Genomic DNA, 19,834 nt, shown 5'->3' with positions numbered 1-19,834 from the left:
GGCATGCTGGGAACCTGTAATTGTGGGGTTGAATCCCGGGTTCACTCAGATTTTGTTTATAGGTTTGTCAGCAAGATACCCATTCTTGTGGGTTTCACCATTGTGGTTGCTGACCTTCCCCCCACAATAAGCTGACATGCTGTGATATAAATGGAATTAACTCTTCAAAGTGGTGTAAAAACTCAACTCTCACTCACTCACTCACTCACTCACTCACTCACTCACTCCCATAATTGGTGGTTGTAGGTGCTGAACTTTGTGCGAGTGGCTGTACAGGCTCGGAAGGTCAACCTGATGTCTGTGGACCAGGACTCTGCTCGGACACAAACCTTCCCCATCCCCATCGACTCTCAGCTTCAGGAGATCACAGTGTCAGTCAGCGGGGAGACACCCAGAATTATACTCAGAGACCCTGATGGTAAGAGGAGACCCCCAGAATAGTTCTCAGAGACCCTGATGGTAAGGTGAGACCCCCAGAATAGTTCTCAGAGACCCCAATGGTAAGATGAGACCCACTCAATAGTTCTCAGAGACCCTGATGGTAAGGTGAGACCCACTCAATAGTTCTCAGAGACCCTGATGGTAAGGTAAACCCCCAGAATAGTTCTCAGAGACCTCAATGGTAAGGTAAGACCCACTCAATAGTTCTCAGAGACCCTGATGGTAAGGTGATACCCACAGAATAGTTTTCAGAGACCCCAATGGTAAGGTGAGACCCACTCAATAGTTCTTAGAGACCCTGATCGTAAGAGGAGACCCACAGAATAGTTCTCAGAGACCCTAATCTCTTGGTTCAGGTAGTAGTAAAAGCAGCCTTTATCAGTATGTGCACTACAGCTCAATACTCAACCTCTGCCCATACTCTTCTCTTGAGAACTTGTCAAAGCAACATACTGCAGCTGCAGATAGTGATATGTTCCCCCCCCCCCCCCAGAACACTGTCCTGAGACTCCTACAGAGAAACTCCATAAGTCCAGACTCTGTTAATCTGGGCTCACTTACATATGTTCACAGGGACATGACTTTGTACCCTTGATTCATTAATCCTGTAGGTTTTTGAGGCAATGCAACAGTCCAGATTAAAGGGCTCCCACTGGTTTTCTCCAGGCAGTGGTCTTAGTCTCCTCACAGTCCATGAACCATATTATTTTCCCTTCCACCCAGCCCTTACTGTAATGGTAGCTAGATAAAGTTTTTTTAATTCAAACATAATTTGTTCTCGTGAAAAGGATTGTGCACAAGTTATCACAACAAAGAACACCTTCTCCCATAGATTTACATGTAGGCTTATTGACAGTTAATACATGAATTGACAGAAGGGAAAGAATAGAAAAGAAATAGAGAAGGGTATGTACATTAACATTGCTTATTCAAACCCTTTTGTTTTCTTTGTATATTTGGTCAGTACTTGAATGATGCTTGATCTGTCACGTTGTTGTTTCAGTTCCGGGGTAGAATAGGTCTTCAGCAACCCATGCTAGCTGTAAAAAGCGACTATGCTTGTTGTAAGAAGGGACTAACGGGCAGTCAGCTCGCTGACTTGATTGATGCATGCCATTGTATCCCAACTGTGTGGATCGATGCCCATGATATCAATCACTGGATTGTCTTGTCCAGACTGGATTATTTACAGACCGCTGTCATACAGCTGGAATATTGCTCTGTATGGCGTTAAACAACATACAAACAAACAAACAAAATGTTGTTTCACCAAAGTGGTTACCATATCGGACCTACATAATCGTAGGCTTTTGTCATAACTGATATACGTTTCAAGCCCACATTGATCTCAGCTTACTTGCTCACTGATGTCCAGGCAACCAGGTCCCTATTGGCGACTCCCTGTTCGAGTATGATGACTCCCAGAACCAAATCAAGGAGCTGCTGAACATCAAGAACGTGTTGATCCACAACGTGAAGGACCCGACGCCTGGCATGTGGGAGCTGGAGGTGGCCAGCGGCAGCCACCACACCATCAGGGTCACCGGCCTCAGCACCGTCGACTTCGCGGCCGGCTTTGCCAAGAAACCAGGCACCGACTTCTCCCAGACCAGCCTCAGACCTGTGGAAGGTAGATATGTCATAATTTAGGATAGGCCAGACCAACCTAACTGATTGTTTTACAGATTTGCTGATTCAAAATTGATTTTTTCAATAAGATAAATTCCCCTTGTCCTGTAAAACTGCCTCTATTTCCACCAAGACAAGCCAGTGTGGATTCTAGGTAAGAATACATCCCAAGCAGCCTTACCTGGTTGTTAGAGGTGACCAAATGGATAGGGTGATCAGCCTGTGTGGTTGACTGTATCTCATGATACCCTGATGATGTGGATTGTTGATGTGAATCTGGCCCAGAATTGATTATTTATAGACCATCGTTCTATTAACTGGAAAACTGCAGAGTGCAGAATTAAACAATAAACATAAGCCACCCAGACTTATGAACAAAATTAATTAATATAAAGAGACTACTCTGGTTATTTAACTCTGATCTAGTTCATGTTTATACCTGCATTTTGTTATCTAGGACAAAACAATTACAGTTAATTCGTTGGCGGTTTTTTTTCTGACATGTTGCTCTGGGCACTTGAAAATATCATCAGTTATTTTTATTTGATCCTTTGTTCAGCATGTCAATTGTTCTCAGGTGTCACAATTTGCTGTGCAGAGTTGCATACCTTATTTGTGCCAGGATAGTCAGCATCATATCCGTGCCTTTTGGCTTTAACAACTGTTACATTTTCCACGCACAATAAGCTGATATGCCATGCTTTTTTTAGCTATTGTTTGAAGCTAGACTAACTCATGATTCCTTGTTATTCTCCAGGTATTCCAACCCATGTGGTAATCAATGCATCTGACCTTGACCCTCCTGCAGTGCTGACCCGGCTGGAGCTGGTCGACCTTAAGGGAGAGGCCCTCATCGAGTTCCCTGTGTCCCGAGATCCAACCAACCCTGCCCTCTACAATGTCACATCCTTCATTCCACCCAATGAATTCTTCTACCTCAAGGTTGTACAGTAAATCCTCTTATGGAGGCTTTCACGTTTTGCTTAGTCTTGTGAATCTATTTAAGCTCGGCAGCACATGTGACTCTTGTCATCTGAGGCATTACAAAATGGTGTGCAGAGTTGCACATTAGTCGTGCCAGAATCCGAGGAGGGTTCAAGTAAAAAATGTGATGTGATCATGATGCTTGATGTTTAGCTCACCTGACTAAAAAGTCATGTTTCCGACGTGGGCATCTCTAAACATCTTTTCGACAGAAACCAAGGAAACCATATTTTTTAACTTATCCTGCATTACTCCTTCATGCATTTACTGATTTCTTTTGACAGATAAATGAAGCTGTGTGAGGTCAAGCTGAAGAAGTTGTTCCAACTAGTTGTGAGGCAGACCCTATCGCACAGCACCTAAATGAGCATGGAAGTGATGATGTCACGTATCTCATAGATTGGGTTAAAACATTGAATTATTATAAGGGTAACGCTATTTTTCAGGGCATTATCATTTGCAGAAGCCTGAGGTCTTCAATTAACTGCCCGATGAAGGAGGGCAGTTGAAAAGACTGAGGGTTTCTGCAAATGATATGATGCCCTGAAAAAGAGCGTTATCGTTATTATAGCTAAAATGGATGGAATTTGTTAAATATGAAAAGAAACAACAATCTCGGTTTTGAAACAGTTACTGCAATCAACACGAATGTCACTGACCCACTCTTACAAATATGGAAACATCATAGACCATTTGGAGATTTATGCTTGCCCGTTGCATTGGTTGATGTGGAAAAAAGTCAATTAAGGACCCTCAACCATGGTGTCCTGACTGCACTGGTATCTATGTGATGGGACAGAAGTGTCACTTTTCTTCTCCCTACTCCCCACCAAAGTATCTCTAGGCATCCAGGAAGCGCCTAGCACAGTAGACCCTACAACAGGTGAGGAAGATGTCAAAACTCTCAGGAATCTGTTCGACAGGAATGTTCAGACACCTATGTTGTTACGTCCCAGTCGTCTACCTACACCGCCTCCTCTGAGCACTGCGTTACCCTCGTCACCATTGCCGCCAGAGATTCAGCTGCTGCCCAGGACTTGACAATCAGACGACGCTTATCCAACAGCTCCTAGCGCCAGAGCCTTATATATCCATCCCTCTACTATTTCACCTCAGGCTGCATCTCAGGTGGTGGATGGTAGAGTCGAACGTCTTCGGAGGATTCTCCTTAACAGAGCTGTCACCAATGTCACCCTTGTTCACAGACACCTCAACAGGGTAGGGGTGTGCATCTAGAGGACAAGATGGCTTCAGAGCTGTTGTCCAACATGCAGCGCACAGGGCACATAAATGTACTAGAGTTGCAGGTGCTCATCCTGGCGATATCACACTGGCAGGATCGCCTCTTGAACACCCAGCTTGCTGTCTCAACTGACAACATCACGGTGTTTTGGTGTCAACTCACCCTCACTTCTTGCTGCAGCAGACATTCCAATTCTTCCATCTGGTGGATCGCCTGCATATCCCAGGATATCAGAACCAACTCGGCAGATGCTCTGTTTAGGCCTTCAGATTCATATGTCAGCATCTCGGTCATCCAAACATTGACCTCCTTGCCACCAGCTACTTATCCTGCATTACTTCGTCTGAGGGGCCCACCCGTCACAGAGCTGCCTCCCTACGATGTCTTCAGATGTCACGTTCAAGTAGTAATAGGAAGATACGTGACATCAATTCTGTGGTCATGTATGCGTTGTGTGATGGGACCTGCCTCACAACTGGTTGAAACAACTTCTTCAGCTGGACCTGGGGGCACGGGTGGCCCAGTCTTCTTAGGCGCTGCGATTCGCTGTACAGAGTTGCGTCCCTTGGGCCTGCCAGAAACCTATGATTGTGGATTCGAAACCCGGTTCGCCCCGATTTTGTTTCTAGGTTTGTCAGCACCATACCCGTGCTCATGGGTTTCACCGAAGTGGTAAACGTCTGAGACCTGCATCACTTCGGGCTTTCCTCCCACATTAAGCTGACACGCACTGATATAACTGGAATACTGTTGACATTGCCATTAAACCAAACTCACTCACTCAGCTGGACCTTACAAAGTTTCATTCTTCTGTCAAAAGAAAGCAGTAAATGCATTAAGGAGTAATGCAGGATAAGAATACAAATGTAAAAAATATGTAGATATTTCTCATTATGGATGACTATTTTTGCTCTCAATGTAATGAAATTTGATGTATGTGTAGTTAGTAGTAGGATTCCAAATATGTGTTCCATTTATTTGTCGATATTTTAAATTTTGACCTTGTTTTTAACTATGCTCTTTGAAGCCTGTAAATATTATCACCACTGCCAGACTGAGGAAGCCAAATCTTGACATTTAGATTTTATTTATTTTTCTTAAACTGTAGAATTTAATGTTAGTTTTTAGTTAGTTTCATTATCAGAAAATATTTGAACATCAAATATGACAGCAACTTATAAGGGGTCCTTTTTATAGACATTTTAAACTGTCAACTTCATATCCAGGTGAGCTACGCTGCTGTTGACACTATTTTGTAGCACCATCCCAATCCGATCGCCGACAATTTTGGCTTTCCTCTCACATTAAACTGACATGCCATGATATGAAGCAAATAGGACTCAACTCAACTCATTCACAATTTAAGCTCTCATGTACGGGGACAACTCTTTCCTTCATCGTGGAATTCTTCATACCCGCAGGTTGATGGTATAGACGACCAGGGTTATGTATTACGGAGAACTACGCCCACAGCCATCAGCCCACGTGTTCCGACAGCGCCAACAGTGTCTATGCCAGATCTGACACGAGGGTTCTTTGACCAGACAGCCACACTGACATGCACAGTGCAGAGTTTGGTCCCCTACACTGTCCGATGGTTCCGAAGGGGGGTCCAAATGGGATATGACATGAGTTTCTAGTAAGTTGGTCACAAATACATAGACATCTAAGTTAATATGTGCAAGCATGCACATAGTATTATTGAAAGATATTCATATCGAAATGGGTAAAATACCAAGGGTTCTTTGACCAGACAGCCACACTGACATGCACAGTGCAGAGTCTGGTGCCCAAATGTGCAAGCATGCACGTAGTATTATTGTAAGAGATATATATCTAAACGGGTAAAATATTGCAAGAATGCAGTATACCAGACACCTTCCGTCATTTTGGTAAGGGATGTGCACGAGCTCATTCCTTAGTAACAGTTTCTAGTTTTTCAGATGCCATTTTTGTCGCCTCGCTAAAAGAACAGGGGGTTTGCAGGGCTTGCCCCCACTCAACGGCTTGAATTAAATGCTTTCGTAAGTAAATGAAATCTTTAATTACCAAAGTAGATACAAAATACTTTATTAGTGGCATCAAACAAACATGGCGGATTGGTGTCCGGTATGATGCATGTGTACCTAAAATACTGAAGGTTCTTTGACCAGACAAATGATGTGAGCTTCTAGTAGGTTGGTCACAGAGAAGAGTGGTTCCAGTCGGAAACCCAGGGCAGTATATTGATCACAGTATCCCATGTTGGCTTCCCATGTACTCATACTTATTTCCAAGAGGATATTTCCCAGGAAAATTTAGTCCTCACTACCCCATTCTTATTTCCCTTCAGTGGATCCTTTGGGTCAAGTTGGTTGATGTCCATGTACCCTGATGAAGGTCACTGATCATGCTATCAATATTGTCTTTTCTAGACGGGATTATTTAATGGTTGATTTGATATTGCTAAAATACTAAATGTTGAAAATGCTAAGTTATTTGCTTATTTAATGAATATGCTCAATTTCATCAACTCAGCCAATGAAAACACTCTATTTCAGTGACTCGGCCAATGAAAACACTCTATTTCAGTGACTCGGCCAATGAAAACACTCTATTTCAGTGACTCGGCCAATGAAAACACTCTATTTCAGTGACTCGGCCAATGAAAACACTCTATTTCAGTGACTTGGCCAATGAAAACACTCTATTTCAGTGACTCGGCCAATGAAAACACTCTATTTCAGTGACTCGGCCAATGAAAACACTCTATTTCAGTGACTCGGCCAATGCAACTCTTGAAGTCCCCCGTGCAGGGTCCAGCTCAGAGGGCGACTATGTCTGTAATGCCACCAACATCGCTGGCAGCGCCACCACAAAGACATATCTTGATGTCAGCGGTAAGTTTCAATGTCATTAATAATCCACTGATATGGCTGAAGTTGTTTTTGTGGAGGGTCACACGAGGTGTAAGTGGTAAGCCAGAGTGTCAGTCATGACCCCTGTGTTATGTATTAATGTGCCACTGTGATCATGAAAATAGGCAAAGTGATTCAGTGCTAAAATGCTCAAATGTCATATGCCATTTATCTTGCAAGTAGTTTCAAAACGTATCAAACTCACTTTCGTTTGTTGTAAGATAAATATGTATGTACAGCCACTTGTGTAGTATTCTCTATGTCATGGTCAATATATATGCTGCATTTACCAAGCTAAAGTGTTCTTATATCTGACTATGTCCAGATTTTTATTTTGAATTACAGGTGTATACAAGAATGGAATGTTTCAGATCCTCCTCCGGTGATCTCCAAGACATGGAACATCTCTGTTCTCCCGGGGGACAGTGCTATACTCACTTGTAACGCCTTCAGTACGGTGGAGTTCAACATGACCTGGTATAAGCCTGGGCGTTACGGACCCGTAGCTCTGGATCCTAGAGTCAGTGTCCTGTCCAATGGATCTCTTTTCATCAGGTGAGCTGCAGTGCTTTCAACAAAGACTGCCTGACCTTACTGAGATATTAACCACAGTTTGTCAATTTTGTTGACTCCCTTGGATGTGATTTTAGTAGATGTCAAACCTGGTTTGAGATCCAAACTTTATGGGAACTGCAAAGCATTGTGTGGTAGGACAACCCACATCCATGGGATGAGTTAGAGAACTCAGCTCTACATGATGAGATTTTATGAGCACTTCCATCACTCTCTAAAAAAAATAATATATATATAATACCGTATTCGACGTAATAAGCGCCCACGGCGATATTTGCTAATATATTGGCTAGTGAACAATCCCAATTAGCACCCCTTCCGATTGATCAATGTACACAAGACTTATTTATTCGTGTATAATACGTATGTTGTATACATTTTTAATTATGGGAAATTAAAAAATATATCTGTCGCATATAAACATTTCAGGCTGTCAGCATAAACCACGAAATTTACGATCTTTCAACTCTGTTGTGTTTCACCAAAATAATATTCTAATAAGAGCCCCCTGTTTCTAACTTTGAGAGTGCCCTAGGCACTTATTATGTCGAATACGGTATGCTCAATACTGCTGATAACAGGTTGTCCCTGAGTAACAACTAAGTTGTTTGGACAAGTGTGATAACATTCACTCCAGAGATGAGTTTTACCACCTCCAGAGAGTTCTGTAAGAAGACAAGTCAGGTTTGGCTGAGAACCATATTCATCTATCTGCTGTGACCTGCATCTTTCTCGCCCTCATGATGCGGATCATTCCAACCTGGTTTTGTCTTGTCCAGATGTGGCTTCACTGGCTGCTTTTATGAAGTTGTCATGTTGTAACTGTAAATGCTGAAACAAAAACTGCAAGAAAGTCGAAAATATGCTGCTTTAGTTAGGGGATTAAGCCATCGGTATGTCATACTCACTGTCACTGTGATATATACACATGCACTTTCATTAAGCCCAACCTGATTCCAAAATCAATCCCTGATCAACTCAGTTGAATTCCTTTCGGATTACCTTGGTCCCAAGTGTGACCTAGAGACCCTCCCGTTCAAACTCGACTGAACTGACCCAGGTACTGCACCAGGAATAACAGGATCACAATGTTCAAAGTCAGAGTCTGATCAGCGGCATGAGGAGATGCCTCGAGTTTGTCAGCCATGTGAGGGGCGGATACTCCAGATACTGATTGCAGAGTCAGTGGTGTTTCCCAGGTTGATAGTAATTGCTTTTTACTGCATAATGTGACCATTTGCTGGTGTCAGCTTCATTATTTGTGTGATGGTGATACCGGGCATTCTGTTTTTCAGTTTACTAATCACACCAGTCACTTTGTATTGAAGTTGGTTGGTTGGTTTGTTGTTTAACACCGCACTCAGCAATATTCCAGCTATATGACGGCGGTCTGTAAATAATCGAGTCTGGACCAGACAATCCAGTGATTGATATCATAAGCATTGATCCACACAATTGGGATCGATGACATGCATCAACCAAGTCAGAGAGCCTCACCACCCGATCCAGTTAGTCGCCTCTTACGATAAGCATAGTCACCTTTTACAGCAAGCATGGGTTGCTGAAGACCTATTCTACCCTGGATGTTCACGGGTCTTGTAATTAAGAAAGAAGTATGTGGTGCTGAATTAATGGTCATGTTTGAAGCTGCTACTTGCTGCTATTGGTTAAGTAACGCTCACTCCTTTTAGTCTGCTGTAACCTTTTATCTGTAACCCTATGATTAAATACATGTAGATGTGCAGTGATTATCTGTCTGTTGAGGTTGTATTGTTGTGTAAAGGAATGTGCAGAGGGAGGACGTGGGGCGCTATGTTTGCAAGGCCAGTAACGAGGGGGGATCCACTGAGGACAAGGTCTTCCTCAGGCTTCAAGGTGAGATGTTATATGTCATATTAATACCACAGGTGAGATGGTGTGTATCATGTTAATACCACAGATGAGATGTTATATATTATGTATATGCCATATGTATGTATCATGTTTATATCACAGTTGAGCTGTTATGTTTTGTGTATGTACCACTTGTAAGATGTTATATATTGTATATATACCATGGATAAGATGTTACATGGTACAAATACCACAGGTGAGATTTTATATATCATATATGAACAACAGGTGAGATGTTATGTATCGTATATGAACAACAAGTGAGATGTTATATTTTGTAAAAATACCACAGGTAATATTTATTATGTCATATCCCATTTCTATGCCACATGTGAAACATAAGGTAATATTATTATGTCCTATATGGAATGTATGTATGGATGGATGGATAAAAGTTAAAAAAACTTTACCCTTTTTGTATTTATTTAATTCTGACCTGAATGTTTAGAACCGCCGATTGCCAGAACTATCCCCCGATCTCAGAACTTCCTCGTTGGTCGAACCATCAACGTGACGTGTATTGCTGATGGCTACCCTCTGCCCAAATACAGCTGGATGCGAGGAGGGAAGTTTATAGTTCCGAACAAGCGAATCTATTTCAATGATGGTGTGCTCATAATCAAAAAGATTCAGCGAACTGACGAGGGTGATTACGAATGCTTGGCCAAAAACCCAGCAGGAGAGGACATAGCCATTGCTCGAGTAAATTACATTGGTGAGTATCTCATTCCTTGATGTATGATTCTTGCTTTGGCCACTATGCAACTGAGTGCCTGACCAATTTATTTCATAGATTTCCAAATGTGCCAGACCCATGAAGATTTCGGGGTAGAATAGGTCTTCAGCAACCCATGCTTGCCGTAAAAGGCGACTATGCTTGTCGTAAAAGGCGACTAATGGGATCGGGTGGTCAGGCTCACTGACTTGGTTGATGCATGTCATCGATCCCAATTGTGTGGAATCGATGTTCATGATATTAATCACTGGATTAACTGGTCCAGACTCAATTATTTACAGACCGCCGTCATATAGCTGGAATATTGCTGTGTGCGGCGTTAAAGAACAAACCAACCAACCAAATGTGCCAAACCAAAATCTTTTAACATTTCGAGAGAATAAGAGTAGGTGTTCTGTTAAGGTTTGCTTATGTCAAACTTACTTGGGGGCACAGGTGATTGGCTGTGTAGAGTTGAGTCCCTTGGACATGCCAGAAACCTATGACAGTGAGTTCAAATCCTGGTCCAACCTGATTTTGTTTCTTGGTTTGTCAGCACCATAACCCCTGCTGATCTGAGACCGTCATCACTTTAGGCTTTCCTCCCGCATCAAGCTGACACAGCCATGATATAACTGGAATACTATTAAAAGAGGCATAAAACCCAACTTACTCAAACTCTGACTTAGTTGTGGTTTTCATTCTCACATGTAGCTCAACAGCCTTTTGGACAAATAGGGGGCGGTTGGGTAGCCTAGTGGTTAAAGCGTTCACTCGTCACGCCGAAGATCCGGGTTCAATTCTCGACATGGGTACAATGTGTGAAGCCCATTTCTGGTGTCACCCGACGTGATATTGCTGAAATATTGCTATAAGCAACATTTAACCATACTCTCTCACTCACTCACTTCGACAAAAAAGAAAACAATAATTATTATTATTCACAAGCATTTTCGAAATCTCACATCAATTTTATGCTGTGTTTTTTTAAAAATCACTTCTCTTTTGAAATACAGTTGGTCTTGCCTAATAAGGAATTACCAGTCATGTGACAAGGTTGAATCATGTTTATTAACTCATGCAGAATCACCACGCATTCGTCAGTATGAGAGGAGGATGCTGGTTGCCACTGGCGACAGAGCTCGACTGGCGTGTGAGGCTGAGGGCATCCCAGCGCCTGAGATAACATGGTACAGAGGGGAACGGAAGGTGACTAGCCACACCTCAGATATTCTTATTGCTTTGGAATGTTCATGTATCAGTAAATGTCTTAAGACCTGCATCACTTTTGACTTACCTTCCATGTTAAGCTGACACCATGATATAACTGAAATACTGTTCAAAGCAGTGTTAAATCCAAGTTATAGTGGAAGTTATATGATTTGTATTCCACAAAGCAATCTTAGTGCTAAGGTGATCGTAACTCCCATACTTCAACATATCTCTAGACTTAGTCATAGTGCCAAGATCCCTTTATGGAACGAGGCCTAGATCCATAATTCAAACCTTTGTAGCTCTTAGGTTTTTTTTTTACTCTGGCTTAAATATTATTATTGACATTACAATTTTTGTATCATTATGATAATTTTGTCAAATAGTGCCCACATGTCTATTGGTGTACTGGCAAAAGATGTGAGCTATACACAAGAAGATATTCTGACAGTATTCTGACTGAAATTGACTGTTTCAGCTTCAGTCTGCGTATAATGTGGACATTACACGAAGTGGACGCCTCATCATCAGGAACGTGCAGGAAATGGATGCAGGAGACTACCGATGTGTTGTTACCAATGAAGCTGGCTCTGACGATGCTAAAGTTACACTGGAAGTTGGATGTAAGTAGCCCAGGGCCATGTTTCACCAAATGATCTGGCCCTACCATATAAGACTTAACGGTTACTCTGAAAACATAATTTTGATGGAAACAAGCAGCTTCATTTAAGTTGAAAAGGAGCCTCAGTGAGATCAATCTCATTAAAATCAGATCTCGCTGCTGCTAAACAAAGATCTGAGGACATCCCATTACAGGTCACGTCAGACCGACATTTCGCAAACTCTGACCGACCAATGGAATTACTGACAAGAAGTCAGCACTTTCTTGTGCTTTACGGCACTAATTTCAAATTGGGGACTACGCTTCGAAACATATTTTGACAAATTCTCGATTAAAAATTTGAACCTGAACAAAAGAATGTTCTTGAATGGCTAATATAAGGTCTAGGTTGTATAGATTCAGTTGTTAAGTCCGTAACTATCGTTCGGAACACCCCGTTTTAACGTTTTCGAGGCTGCATGATTAGACATTCCGACTGTCACTTTCATGATCTGGTAAGCGACACTCAGATTGGTCGGATGGAAGGTCGTTCTGACGTGACCCTTAATGGGATGTCCTCAGATCTTTGTTTAGCGGTAGGGAGAACTAAGATCTGATTTTAATTAGATTGCAGTGAGATGGGAGATTCTGTGGAAAATCTAGACTTGCTGTATTTAAGGCTATATCATTTCAAGAAGGCTTGGGTGGAAGAGAAAGTAATATGGTTCAGGGACTGTGAGACGGACAATTTGTGGTTGCCTAACCCTTTTCCACACAACAAGGATATTTGAACACACTCAAAACCTCTTAGGTTTATTAACCATAAATCCCTTATACCCCGCTTCAAAGCAAATAGGACTCACGTGAGATAGCACAAGTTAACCTCAGCTCAATCAAACAGCTGTTTTCTGTCAGTTTTGAATTTGTGTTAATTCTATTGCAATGTCACATTAATACATGTCGGTAAGATAAATTTGTTGTAGCAGGATAACTCGGGGTACTCCGGGTTTTATGTGTCCCTCATTCGGTTTTATACCACTCTTCTCTGGCGACGAATAAAACCCCATGTAAACCTTGTGATAGTGCTAATGTTTTGACAATGCTAAGTGTCAATCTACACCTGGCACTTTTTACACAAGAATAGGGGCGGTCGGGTAGCCTAGTGGTTAAAGCGTTCGCTCGTCACACTGAAGACCCGGGTTCGATCCCCGACATGGGTACAATGTGTGAAGCCCATCTCTGGTGTTCCCCGCTGTGATAATGCTGGAATATTGCTAAAAGCAGCGTAAAACCATACTCACTCACTCACTACACAAGAATAACTGTCTCACGAATTAATTTTAATAGACAAACAACCATTTTATTTTGAAATGTCAGGATAGCATTTAACACCAGATTGTGCTCCTAGTCTTTTCGTGTGGATATAGGACTGATTGTCTTCACTCAGTAGATCTTCCTCGCTTTCCTCGCTGTCAAGACTATTTTTATTAACCACTGGCTTATATTGATATGGACGAATATGTGTGAGGTCATTGAGCGAACATTCAACGTTTTCATCGACGGCATTGTCAGGTGATGCAGCGGCGAAGGCTAGTAATCTACCATACACTATTCAGAAATAGTGATCGCCTGAAAGTCATCTCTCCGCTGAAACATCACCTCAATCATTAACTCTCTCAGTAGTTTCATGAATACGAGTAGGTTTTCATGTGTTTTGCCTTTAGCATTTTTTCAAGGTGCTTGTGTTAATATGCCTTATAAATGATTTAATCCCATACTTTAGTTTACTGTAAATTTCCTTCAAGATTACGATCGCTTCACACACGTGCCAAAATTAATTAAAACAATATTAAAAGGAATTTTGAATAAAATTAATGAAATAAGTTACATACATAAGTCCAAGGCCCACTTGCACAAAACGATCTTAGCGCTAAGACTATTGTAAGCCTATGTTAAAGTATGGGAGTTAAGATCATCTTAGCGCTAAGATCGCTTTGTGCAAGTGGGCCCAGATATACAAAGAACACTTTTTGTAGCTAGACAGTGTAATTACATGATGACTTTGCGTGCTTCAGTATGGATTTGTTGACATGGTATTTCCGGTGTTACGAGCTCACGGTAATATCTTTCCATAGGGAAAAACCATCAAACTCATTATTTCGTGTATAATGCGAACCCCCTTCTACACAGCTGTGTTTTTTTGGGGAAAAGTGTGCACTATACTCAAGAAAATATGGTATGTTCACATCTTCCTGTTACATTTTACAGCAATGTATCATTAATTAATGTGACACAGGCAACAGACCGGCCAATGTTTCAGCTTCGATAAATTTTTGGGACCAGGGAGCAACCTGGTTTTGTCAGGTGCAACTGGGTTTTCATGTCAACATGTACCTGGTGCAAGTTAAATCAGGTTCCTTAATTAGAGCCCTGATCATTGACAGCAGTGTTGAGCAACAGTACCTAACTCTTTCACTCCAAGCGGCATTTGTCATGTAGCATTCAATTCATGTTTGTTACAGCACCGCCAGAGATTATTCGGCCACCCGGTAATGTTGGGATTGAGATTGAGAGGAATGGCACTCTGGAGTGTGAGGCGACAGGGATGCCGCCACCAAAGATCATTTGGCGACGTGGTGATGGCAAGCCTCTTGACACCAGTGGCAGATTCCAACAGCTGCCTTCCGGCGGTCTACATGTGTCTAGTGAGTAGAATTTAGTCAAGTAATCTTCCTTTTGCTGACTATTTCTAGTGTAAGTTCAAGTCACTGCTGATTTTTTTATTTTTTGCATTAAATAAATCTGTAAGGACTGAATTAGTGTAAGTAGTTCCAGGAAAACAGTGTGCTGCTGACTATACGAGAATGGCTGGTCCTGTTATTTAAAATAATAAAGTCTCAGCACAATTATAGGACTCTGTTGTTGTGGAAATCTATCCAAGCTTTGTAGGCACTGTAAGAAAATTGCATCTTATTCCTTGAGGTACTGTTTGTGACATTTTGAACGTATAATGTGTCTTGAATATTTGGCAGACATTGGGCTCGGAGATGAGGGTATCTACACGTGCCTGGCGCAGAATGCCTTTGGTGTCAATGACGCTTCTGCCTTCGTCAGTGTCACAGGAATAGGTGAGCTAGCTTTTGGTCTTGAAACCTGGTTGAGATTGGGGTGCAGAAGAGTTCTCCAGTATCCCATGCTTGTCACCCTGTGGGGTTCCAGGCCAGAATAGTTCCAAAGTACCCCAAGCTTGTCTCCCTGTGGAGTTCCAGTGCAGAGTGGGTCCCAAGTACCCAATGCTTGTCTCTGAGTGGGGTTCCAGGGCAGAATAGGCCTCCAGTACCCCATACTTGTCATTCTGTGGGGTTCCAGGCCAGAGTAGGTCCCCAGTACCCCATGCTTGTCTCCCTGTGGAGTTCCAGGGCAGAATAGGTCTCCAGTACCCCATGCTTGTCTCCCTGTGGGGTTCCAGGGCAGAATAGGTCTCCAGTACCCCATGCTTGCCTCCCTGTGGGGTTCCAGGGCAGAATAGGTCCCCAGTACCCCATGCTTGTCTCCCTGTTGGGTTCCAGGGCTGATAGGTCCAAAGTACCCAATACTTGTCTCCCTGTTGGGTTCCAGGGCTGATGGGTCCCCAGTACCCCATGCTTGTCTCCCTGTTGGGTTCCAGGGCTGATAGGTCCAAAGTACCCAATACTTGTCATTCTGTTGGGTTCCAGGGCAAAGTAGTTACCAAGTACCAAATGCTTGTCTCCCTGTTAGGGTCCCAGGGTAGAATAGGTCCCTGGTACCCTATGCTCTCCCATTGTGTATCGAGGGATAAAAACATCACTTACTGTTTCAATATGGCCACTGATCACCTACATATACCCCATCACTTACTGTTCAGTGCGGCCGCTGATCGCCTACACCTACCCCATTGTGAAGGTCCAACAAGGGGAGAAGGCAGAACTGGAGTGTGTCGTCCTGCTCGGTAAACCCACACCGAAAATCAACTGGATGAAAAATGGACGAGTGCTGACCCCTGGTGGCAGGATAAGAAAGACAGGTCCAGGAAAGATGGTGATCTCCAACATCACTCATGACGATGATGGAGAGTACGTCTGTCACGCCAGCAACATTGGTGGTAACGCCACATACTCCATCAACGTAGACGTGTTAGGTAAGAAACATCCTTCTGAGATCGCCTAACTTACCTCAGTAAATTTTGATGTTGATACGTTAAATTTTGTCATTGTTTTCTTTCCTTGAAATAAAGTGGGTTACCATGATCTTGTTTCTGGAGAAAATGGATCATAATTTATTTGAACTGCTCTATGTCTACAAGTGGGAAATTGTGCAAGTCTCCATGAGGCGCGAGACAAACATTGATGTTGTCATGGTTAATTTGACATTGTTCAAACAAGAAAAAGGTTTAAATAGTAAATTATGTTTTATGATTATTTCTTTCAATTTCCTCAATTCATGGGAGGATAAACTAAAAACCTTTTGGCTAGAAATTAATTTTAAGCAGACACAGGGAATGTTTTCAACACTTTAAATATTATCTTGCTCTCAGTTCCTCCCAAGCTGATCCAAGACGACCTTGAAGGTAACCGTAACTTCAGTGTTAACCAAGGTAAAGGAATAGTGTTGCCATGTCGAGCTGTGGGCGACCCTCGACCTACTTTCCAGTGGTACAAGGACGGCTCCCCCATCTCCCTCAGCGACATCCACTACTTCATTCGCAACGACGGCAGCCTGGAGATATTCAGTGCCGACCCTGGTGACACCGGCTCCTACAAGTGTGTTGCTTCCAACATTGCTGGCGGCACTGAGAAGGTCATGACCCTTGATGTTAGGAGTAAGTTATCGTAGCAAGAAATCTGCTTTTCACAAACAGAAGAAAATGTTTGTTTCAGATTGATGCATGCATATTGAAAAAATATACAAAAGTTGTTAATATTTTCGAGAAATCCTTAGCTAAAATTTCCAGTTCCTAAAGTCGCATCTACATATTTAAACCAAAGGAAATAATAAATATATCCACATATATTGTTACTAGAATAAGTAGTATCATTCTCCTGAAAATAATTTACCACCTTTTCTAAGTTCATTTCAACAAGGGATGCAATAATTTCCTTTTTTTGTTCCTTAATTTGAAGTATCGATAGGAATACGTTTTTCATGCAGTTATTTGGCTTCTCCGACAAAGGATGATGTAGATTTATAGACTGTTTTGTCTGCCTGCATAGTTGCTCCCACTATTGATGGTGCACTTGATGAGACATATGAAATCTTGGAACACAAGAATATACTGCTTCCCTGTAATCCGATGGGAAAACCCAAACCCAAGACGTTCTGGAGACGGAACTTCACTCCGTTTCGCCCACGGAGTTCTAGAATCCACATACGGGAACGAGGCCTGTTCATCAAGAAAGCCAGACTCCAAGACAAGGCCATCTATGAATGTGTAACCTCAAATGTTGCTGGCAACACAACTAAAGTCATCACACTGATTGTCTACAGTAAGTAAAGTCAAGATAATGTGTACCAAACTATGGATTGTGTTATCGATACGACAAACCAGTCCGTTAAACTTGGAATCATGATGCGATAAATATGCAAATCAGGTATGTTGCAGGAACTACTTGGAAAGTCTACAGAATGATTTAATGTATTATTGCCCAATACACTATGTCCTGTAACTAATACCTGGAGCATAGTGGTTAAATCATTGACTCGTTGTGCCGAAGACCCGGGTTCAATTCCTGACGTGGGTACAATGTGTGAAGCCCATTGCTGGTGTCACCCGCCGTGATATTGCTGGAATATTGCTAAAAGTGGAGTAAAACCATACTCACTCACTGACACCTGGAATGATGTCTTGAACGTCAAAGGTTGATGCAGATGACATTAGTTGAAAGACTGCTTTTTAATCCTGAGGAACATTATGAATAACCATATGAACTGTACTTCTCCCCAGGACCACCGACCATCACCGCGGGGCCGTCCTACATCACAGTGATGGAGGGGGAGCCAGTGCTGCTGGAGTGCGAGACAGATGGCGACCCAACCCCTGTCGTCACCTGGAGGAAGAACAACACCATCATGGACCTCACCGACCCAGACAGCGGCATCTTCATGATCGGAGCCGGGTCACTGACGCTGGACGCTGTCCGCCTCACGGACGCGGGGATGTACACATGTAATGGCAAGAACCCTGCAGGGGAGGCACACCAGGACTTCAGGCTGGTGGTTCACGGTATGGGCTGTCAGCATCTGTTGTCATACAAATCTATGTATACGAGTAACTGCAAATGGAATGATTGTGATGGTTTCTACTGTAAAGTGGGGGCACGGGTGGCCCAGTCGTCTAAGGCGCCGCGATTCACTGTGCAGAGTTGCGTCCCTTGGGCACGCCAGAAACCTATGATTTTGGGTTCAAATCCCAGTTCGCCCTGATTATGTTTCTAGGTTTGTCAGCACCATACCCATGCTCATGGGTTTCACCAAAGTGGTAAACGTCTTAGACCTGCATCACTTCAGCTTTCCTCCCACATTAAGCTGACACGCCGCGATATAAGTGGAATACTGTTAAAAGCGGCGTTAAACCCAACTCACTCACTCACTCTACTGTAAAGCTCGATTTGTCTTTCAATTTACTATGGGTTCGAATCCCGGTTCGCCCCGATTATGTTTCTAGGTTTGTCAGCACCATACCCGTGCTTGTGGGTTTCACCAAAGTGGTGAACGTCTGAGACCTGCATCACTTCGGGCTTTCCTCCCACATTAAGCTGACACGCCATGATATGACTGGAATAATGTTAAAAGCGGCGTTAAACCCAACTCACTCACTCACTATCAATCTACTAACTGCATAAACAGCTAAACATTTGACAACACACACCTGGGTTGGTTCAGACTATTGTATATTGAAATTGTTTTATTTTATTTCATTTAGAACTGATGTACTATTCAAATGTGACATTTTGCAAAGATTTTCTGTTTGAAATTTGGAATCTGTTTAAATCACTTACTCACTCGGGGCAGTCGGGTAGCCCAGTGGTTAAAGCGTTCGCTCGTCACGCCAAAGACCTGGGTTCGATTCCCGACATGGGTACAATGTGTAAAGCCCATTTCTGGTGCCCTCTGCTGTGATATTGCTGGAATATTGCTAAAATCAGCGTAAAACCATACTCACTCACTAACCAACCCTCTGTTCCATTGCATGATGTGTTTCTCAACAAACAACTAAAACAAGGATTGGGTGATCACAGTTTTAAATCAGGATCTTTTTTCATGCTGTCACCCACTCACTCTTCCAGCTCCACCACAGATAGCGAAAGACCTCCCAACCTACACCGAGGTCATTGAGAGAAACCCTGTGATACTCCGATGTCCAGCAACGGGAACCCCGCCTCCAAAGATCTCCTGGCTGAAGGATGGCGTACCAGTGTCCAGCACTGACCTTGGCGTCACTCTGCGACCGGATGGGAACCTGGAGCTGGACAACGCCCTGGCAGAGGATTCGGGGGTCTACAAGTGTATCGTAGAGAATGTGGCTGGCAATGCCAGTCATGCAGTTAATCTCAAGATACTTAGTGAGTACATATCTTTGTAAAAGCATGTTTCATGAGGCACTACTACTTGGATGAAACTATATCAAC

General features: G+C 42.8%; 1 protein-coding gene across 1 annotated transcript in view; it reads left to right on the top strand.

Annotated features, from left to right (window-relative positions):
* LOC139459568 (hemicentin-1-like) overlaps positions 1-19,834 on the top strand; it is a 125,387-nt gene that overhangs the window by 30,754 nt on the left and 74,799 nt on the right. The window contains exons 4-20 of the mRNA XM_071241121.1: positions 247-418; positions 1,817-2,071; positions 2,828-3,012; positions 5,719-5,936; positions 7,055-7,176; positions 7,566-7,749; positions 9,551-9,642; positions 10,109-10,375; positions 11,460-11,584; positions 12,066-12,210; positions 14,711-14,893; positions 15,221-15,316; positions 16,075-16,347; positions 16,744-17,028; positions 17,420-17,692; positions 18,151-18,429; positions 19,493-19,768. Coding sequence (XP_071097222.1) covers positions 247-418; positions 1,817-2,071; positions 2,828-3,012; positions 5,719-5,936; positions 7,055-7,176; positions 7,566-7,749; positions 9,551-9,642; positions 10,109-10,375; positions 11,460-11,584; positions 12,066-12,210; positions 14,711-14,893; positions 15,221-15,316; positions 16,075-16,347; positions 16,744-17,028; positions 17,420-17,692; positions 18,151-18,429; positions 19,493-19,768 — 3,430 coding nt within the window. The remainder of the gene's footprint in view (positions 1-246; positions 419-1,816; positions 2,072-2,827; positions 3,013-5,718; positions 5,937-7,054; positions 7,177-7,565; positions 7,750-9,550; positions 9,643-10,108; positions 10,376-11,459; positions 11,585-12,065; positions 12,211-14,710; positions 14,894-15,220; positions 15,317-16,074; positions 16,348-16,743; positions 17,029-17,419; positions 17,693-18,150; positions 18,430-19,492; positions 19,769-19,834) is intronic.

This window comes from Haliotis cracherodii, unplaced genomic scaffold (genome assembly GCF_022045235.1).
Source record: "Haliotis cracherodii isolate W230 unplaced genomic scaffold, xgHalCrac1.p SCAF_13, whole genome shotgun sequence".
Classification (NCBI taxonomy): domain Eukaryota; kingdom Metazoa; phylum Mollusca; class Gastropoda; order Lepetellida; family Haliotidae; genus Haliotis; species Haliotis cracherodii.
This window is presented reverse-complemented; position numbering and strand designations above follow the sequence as displayed.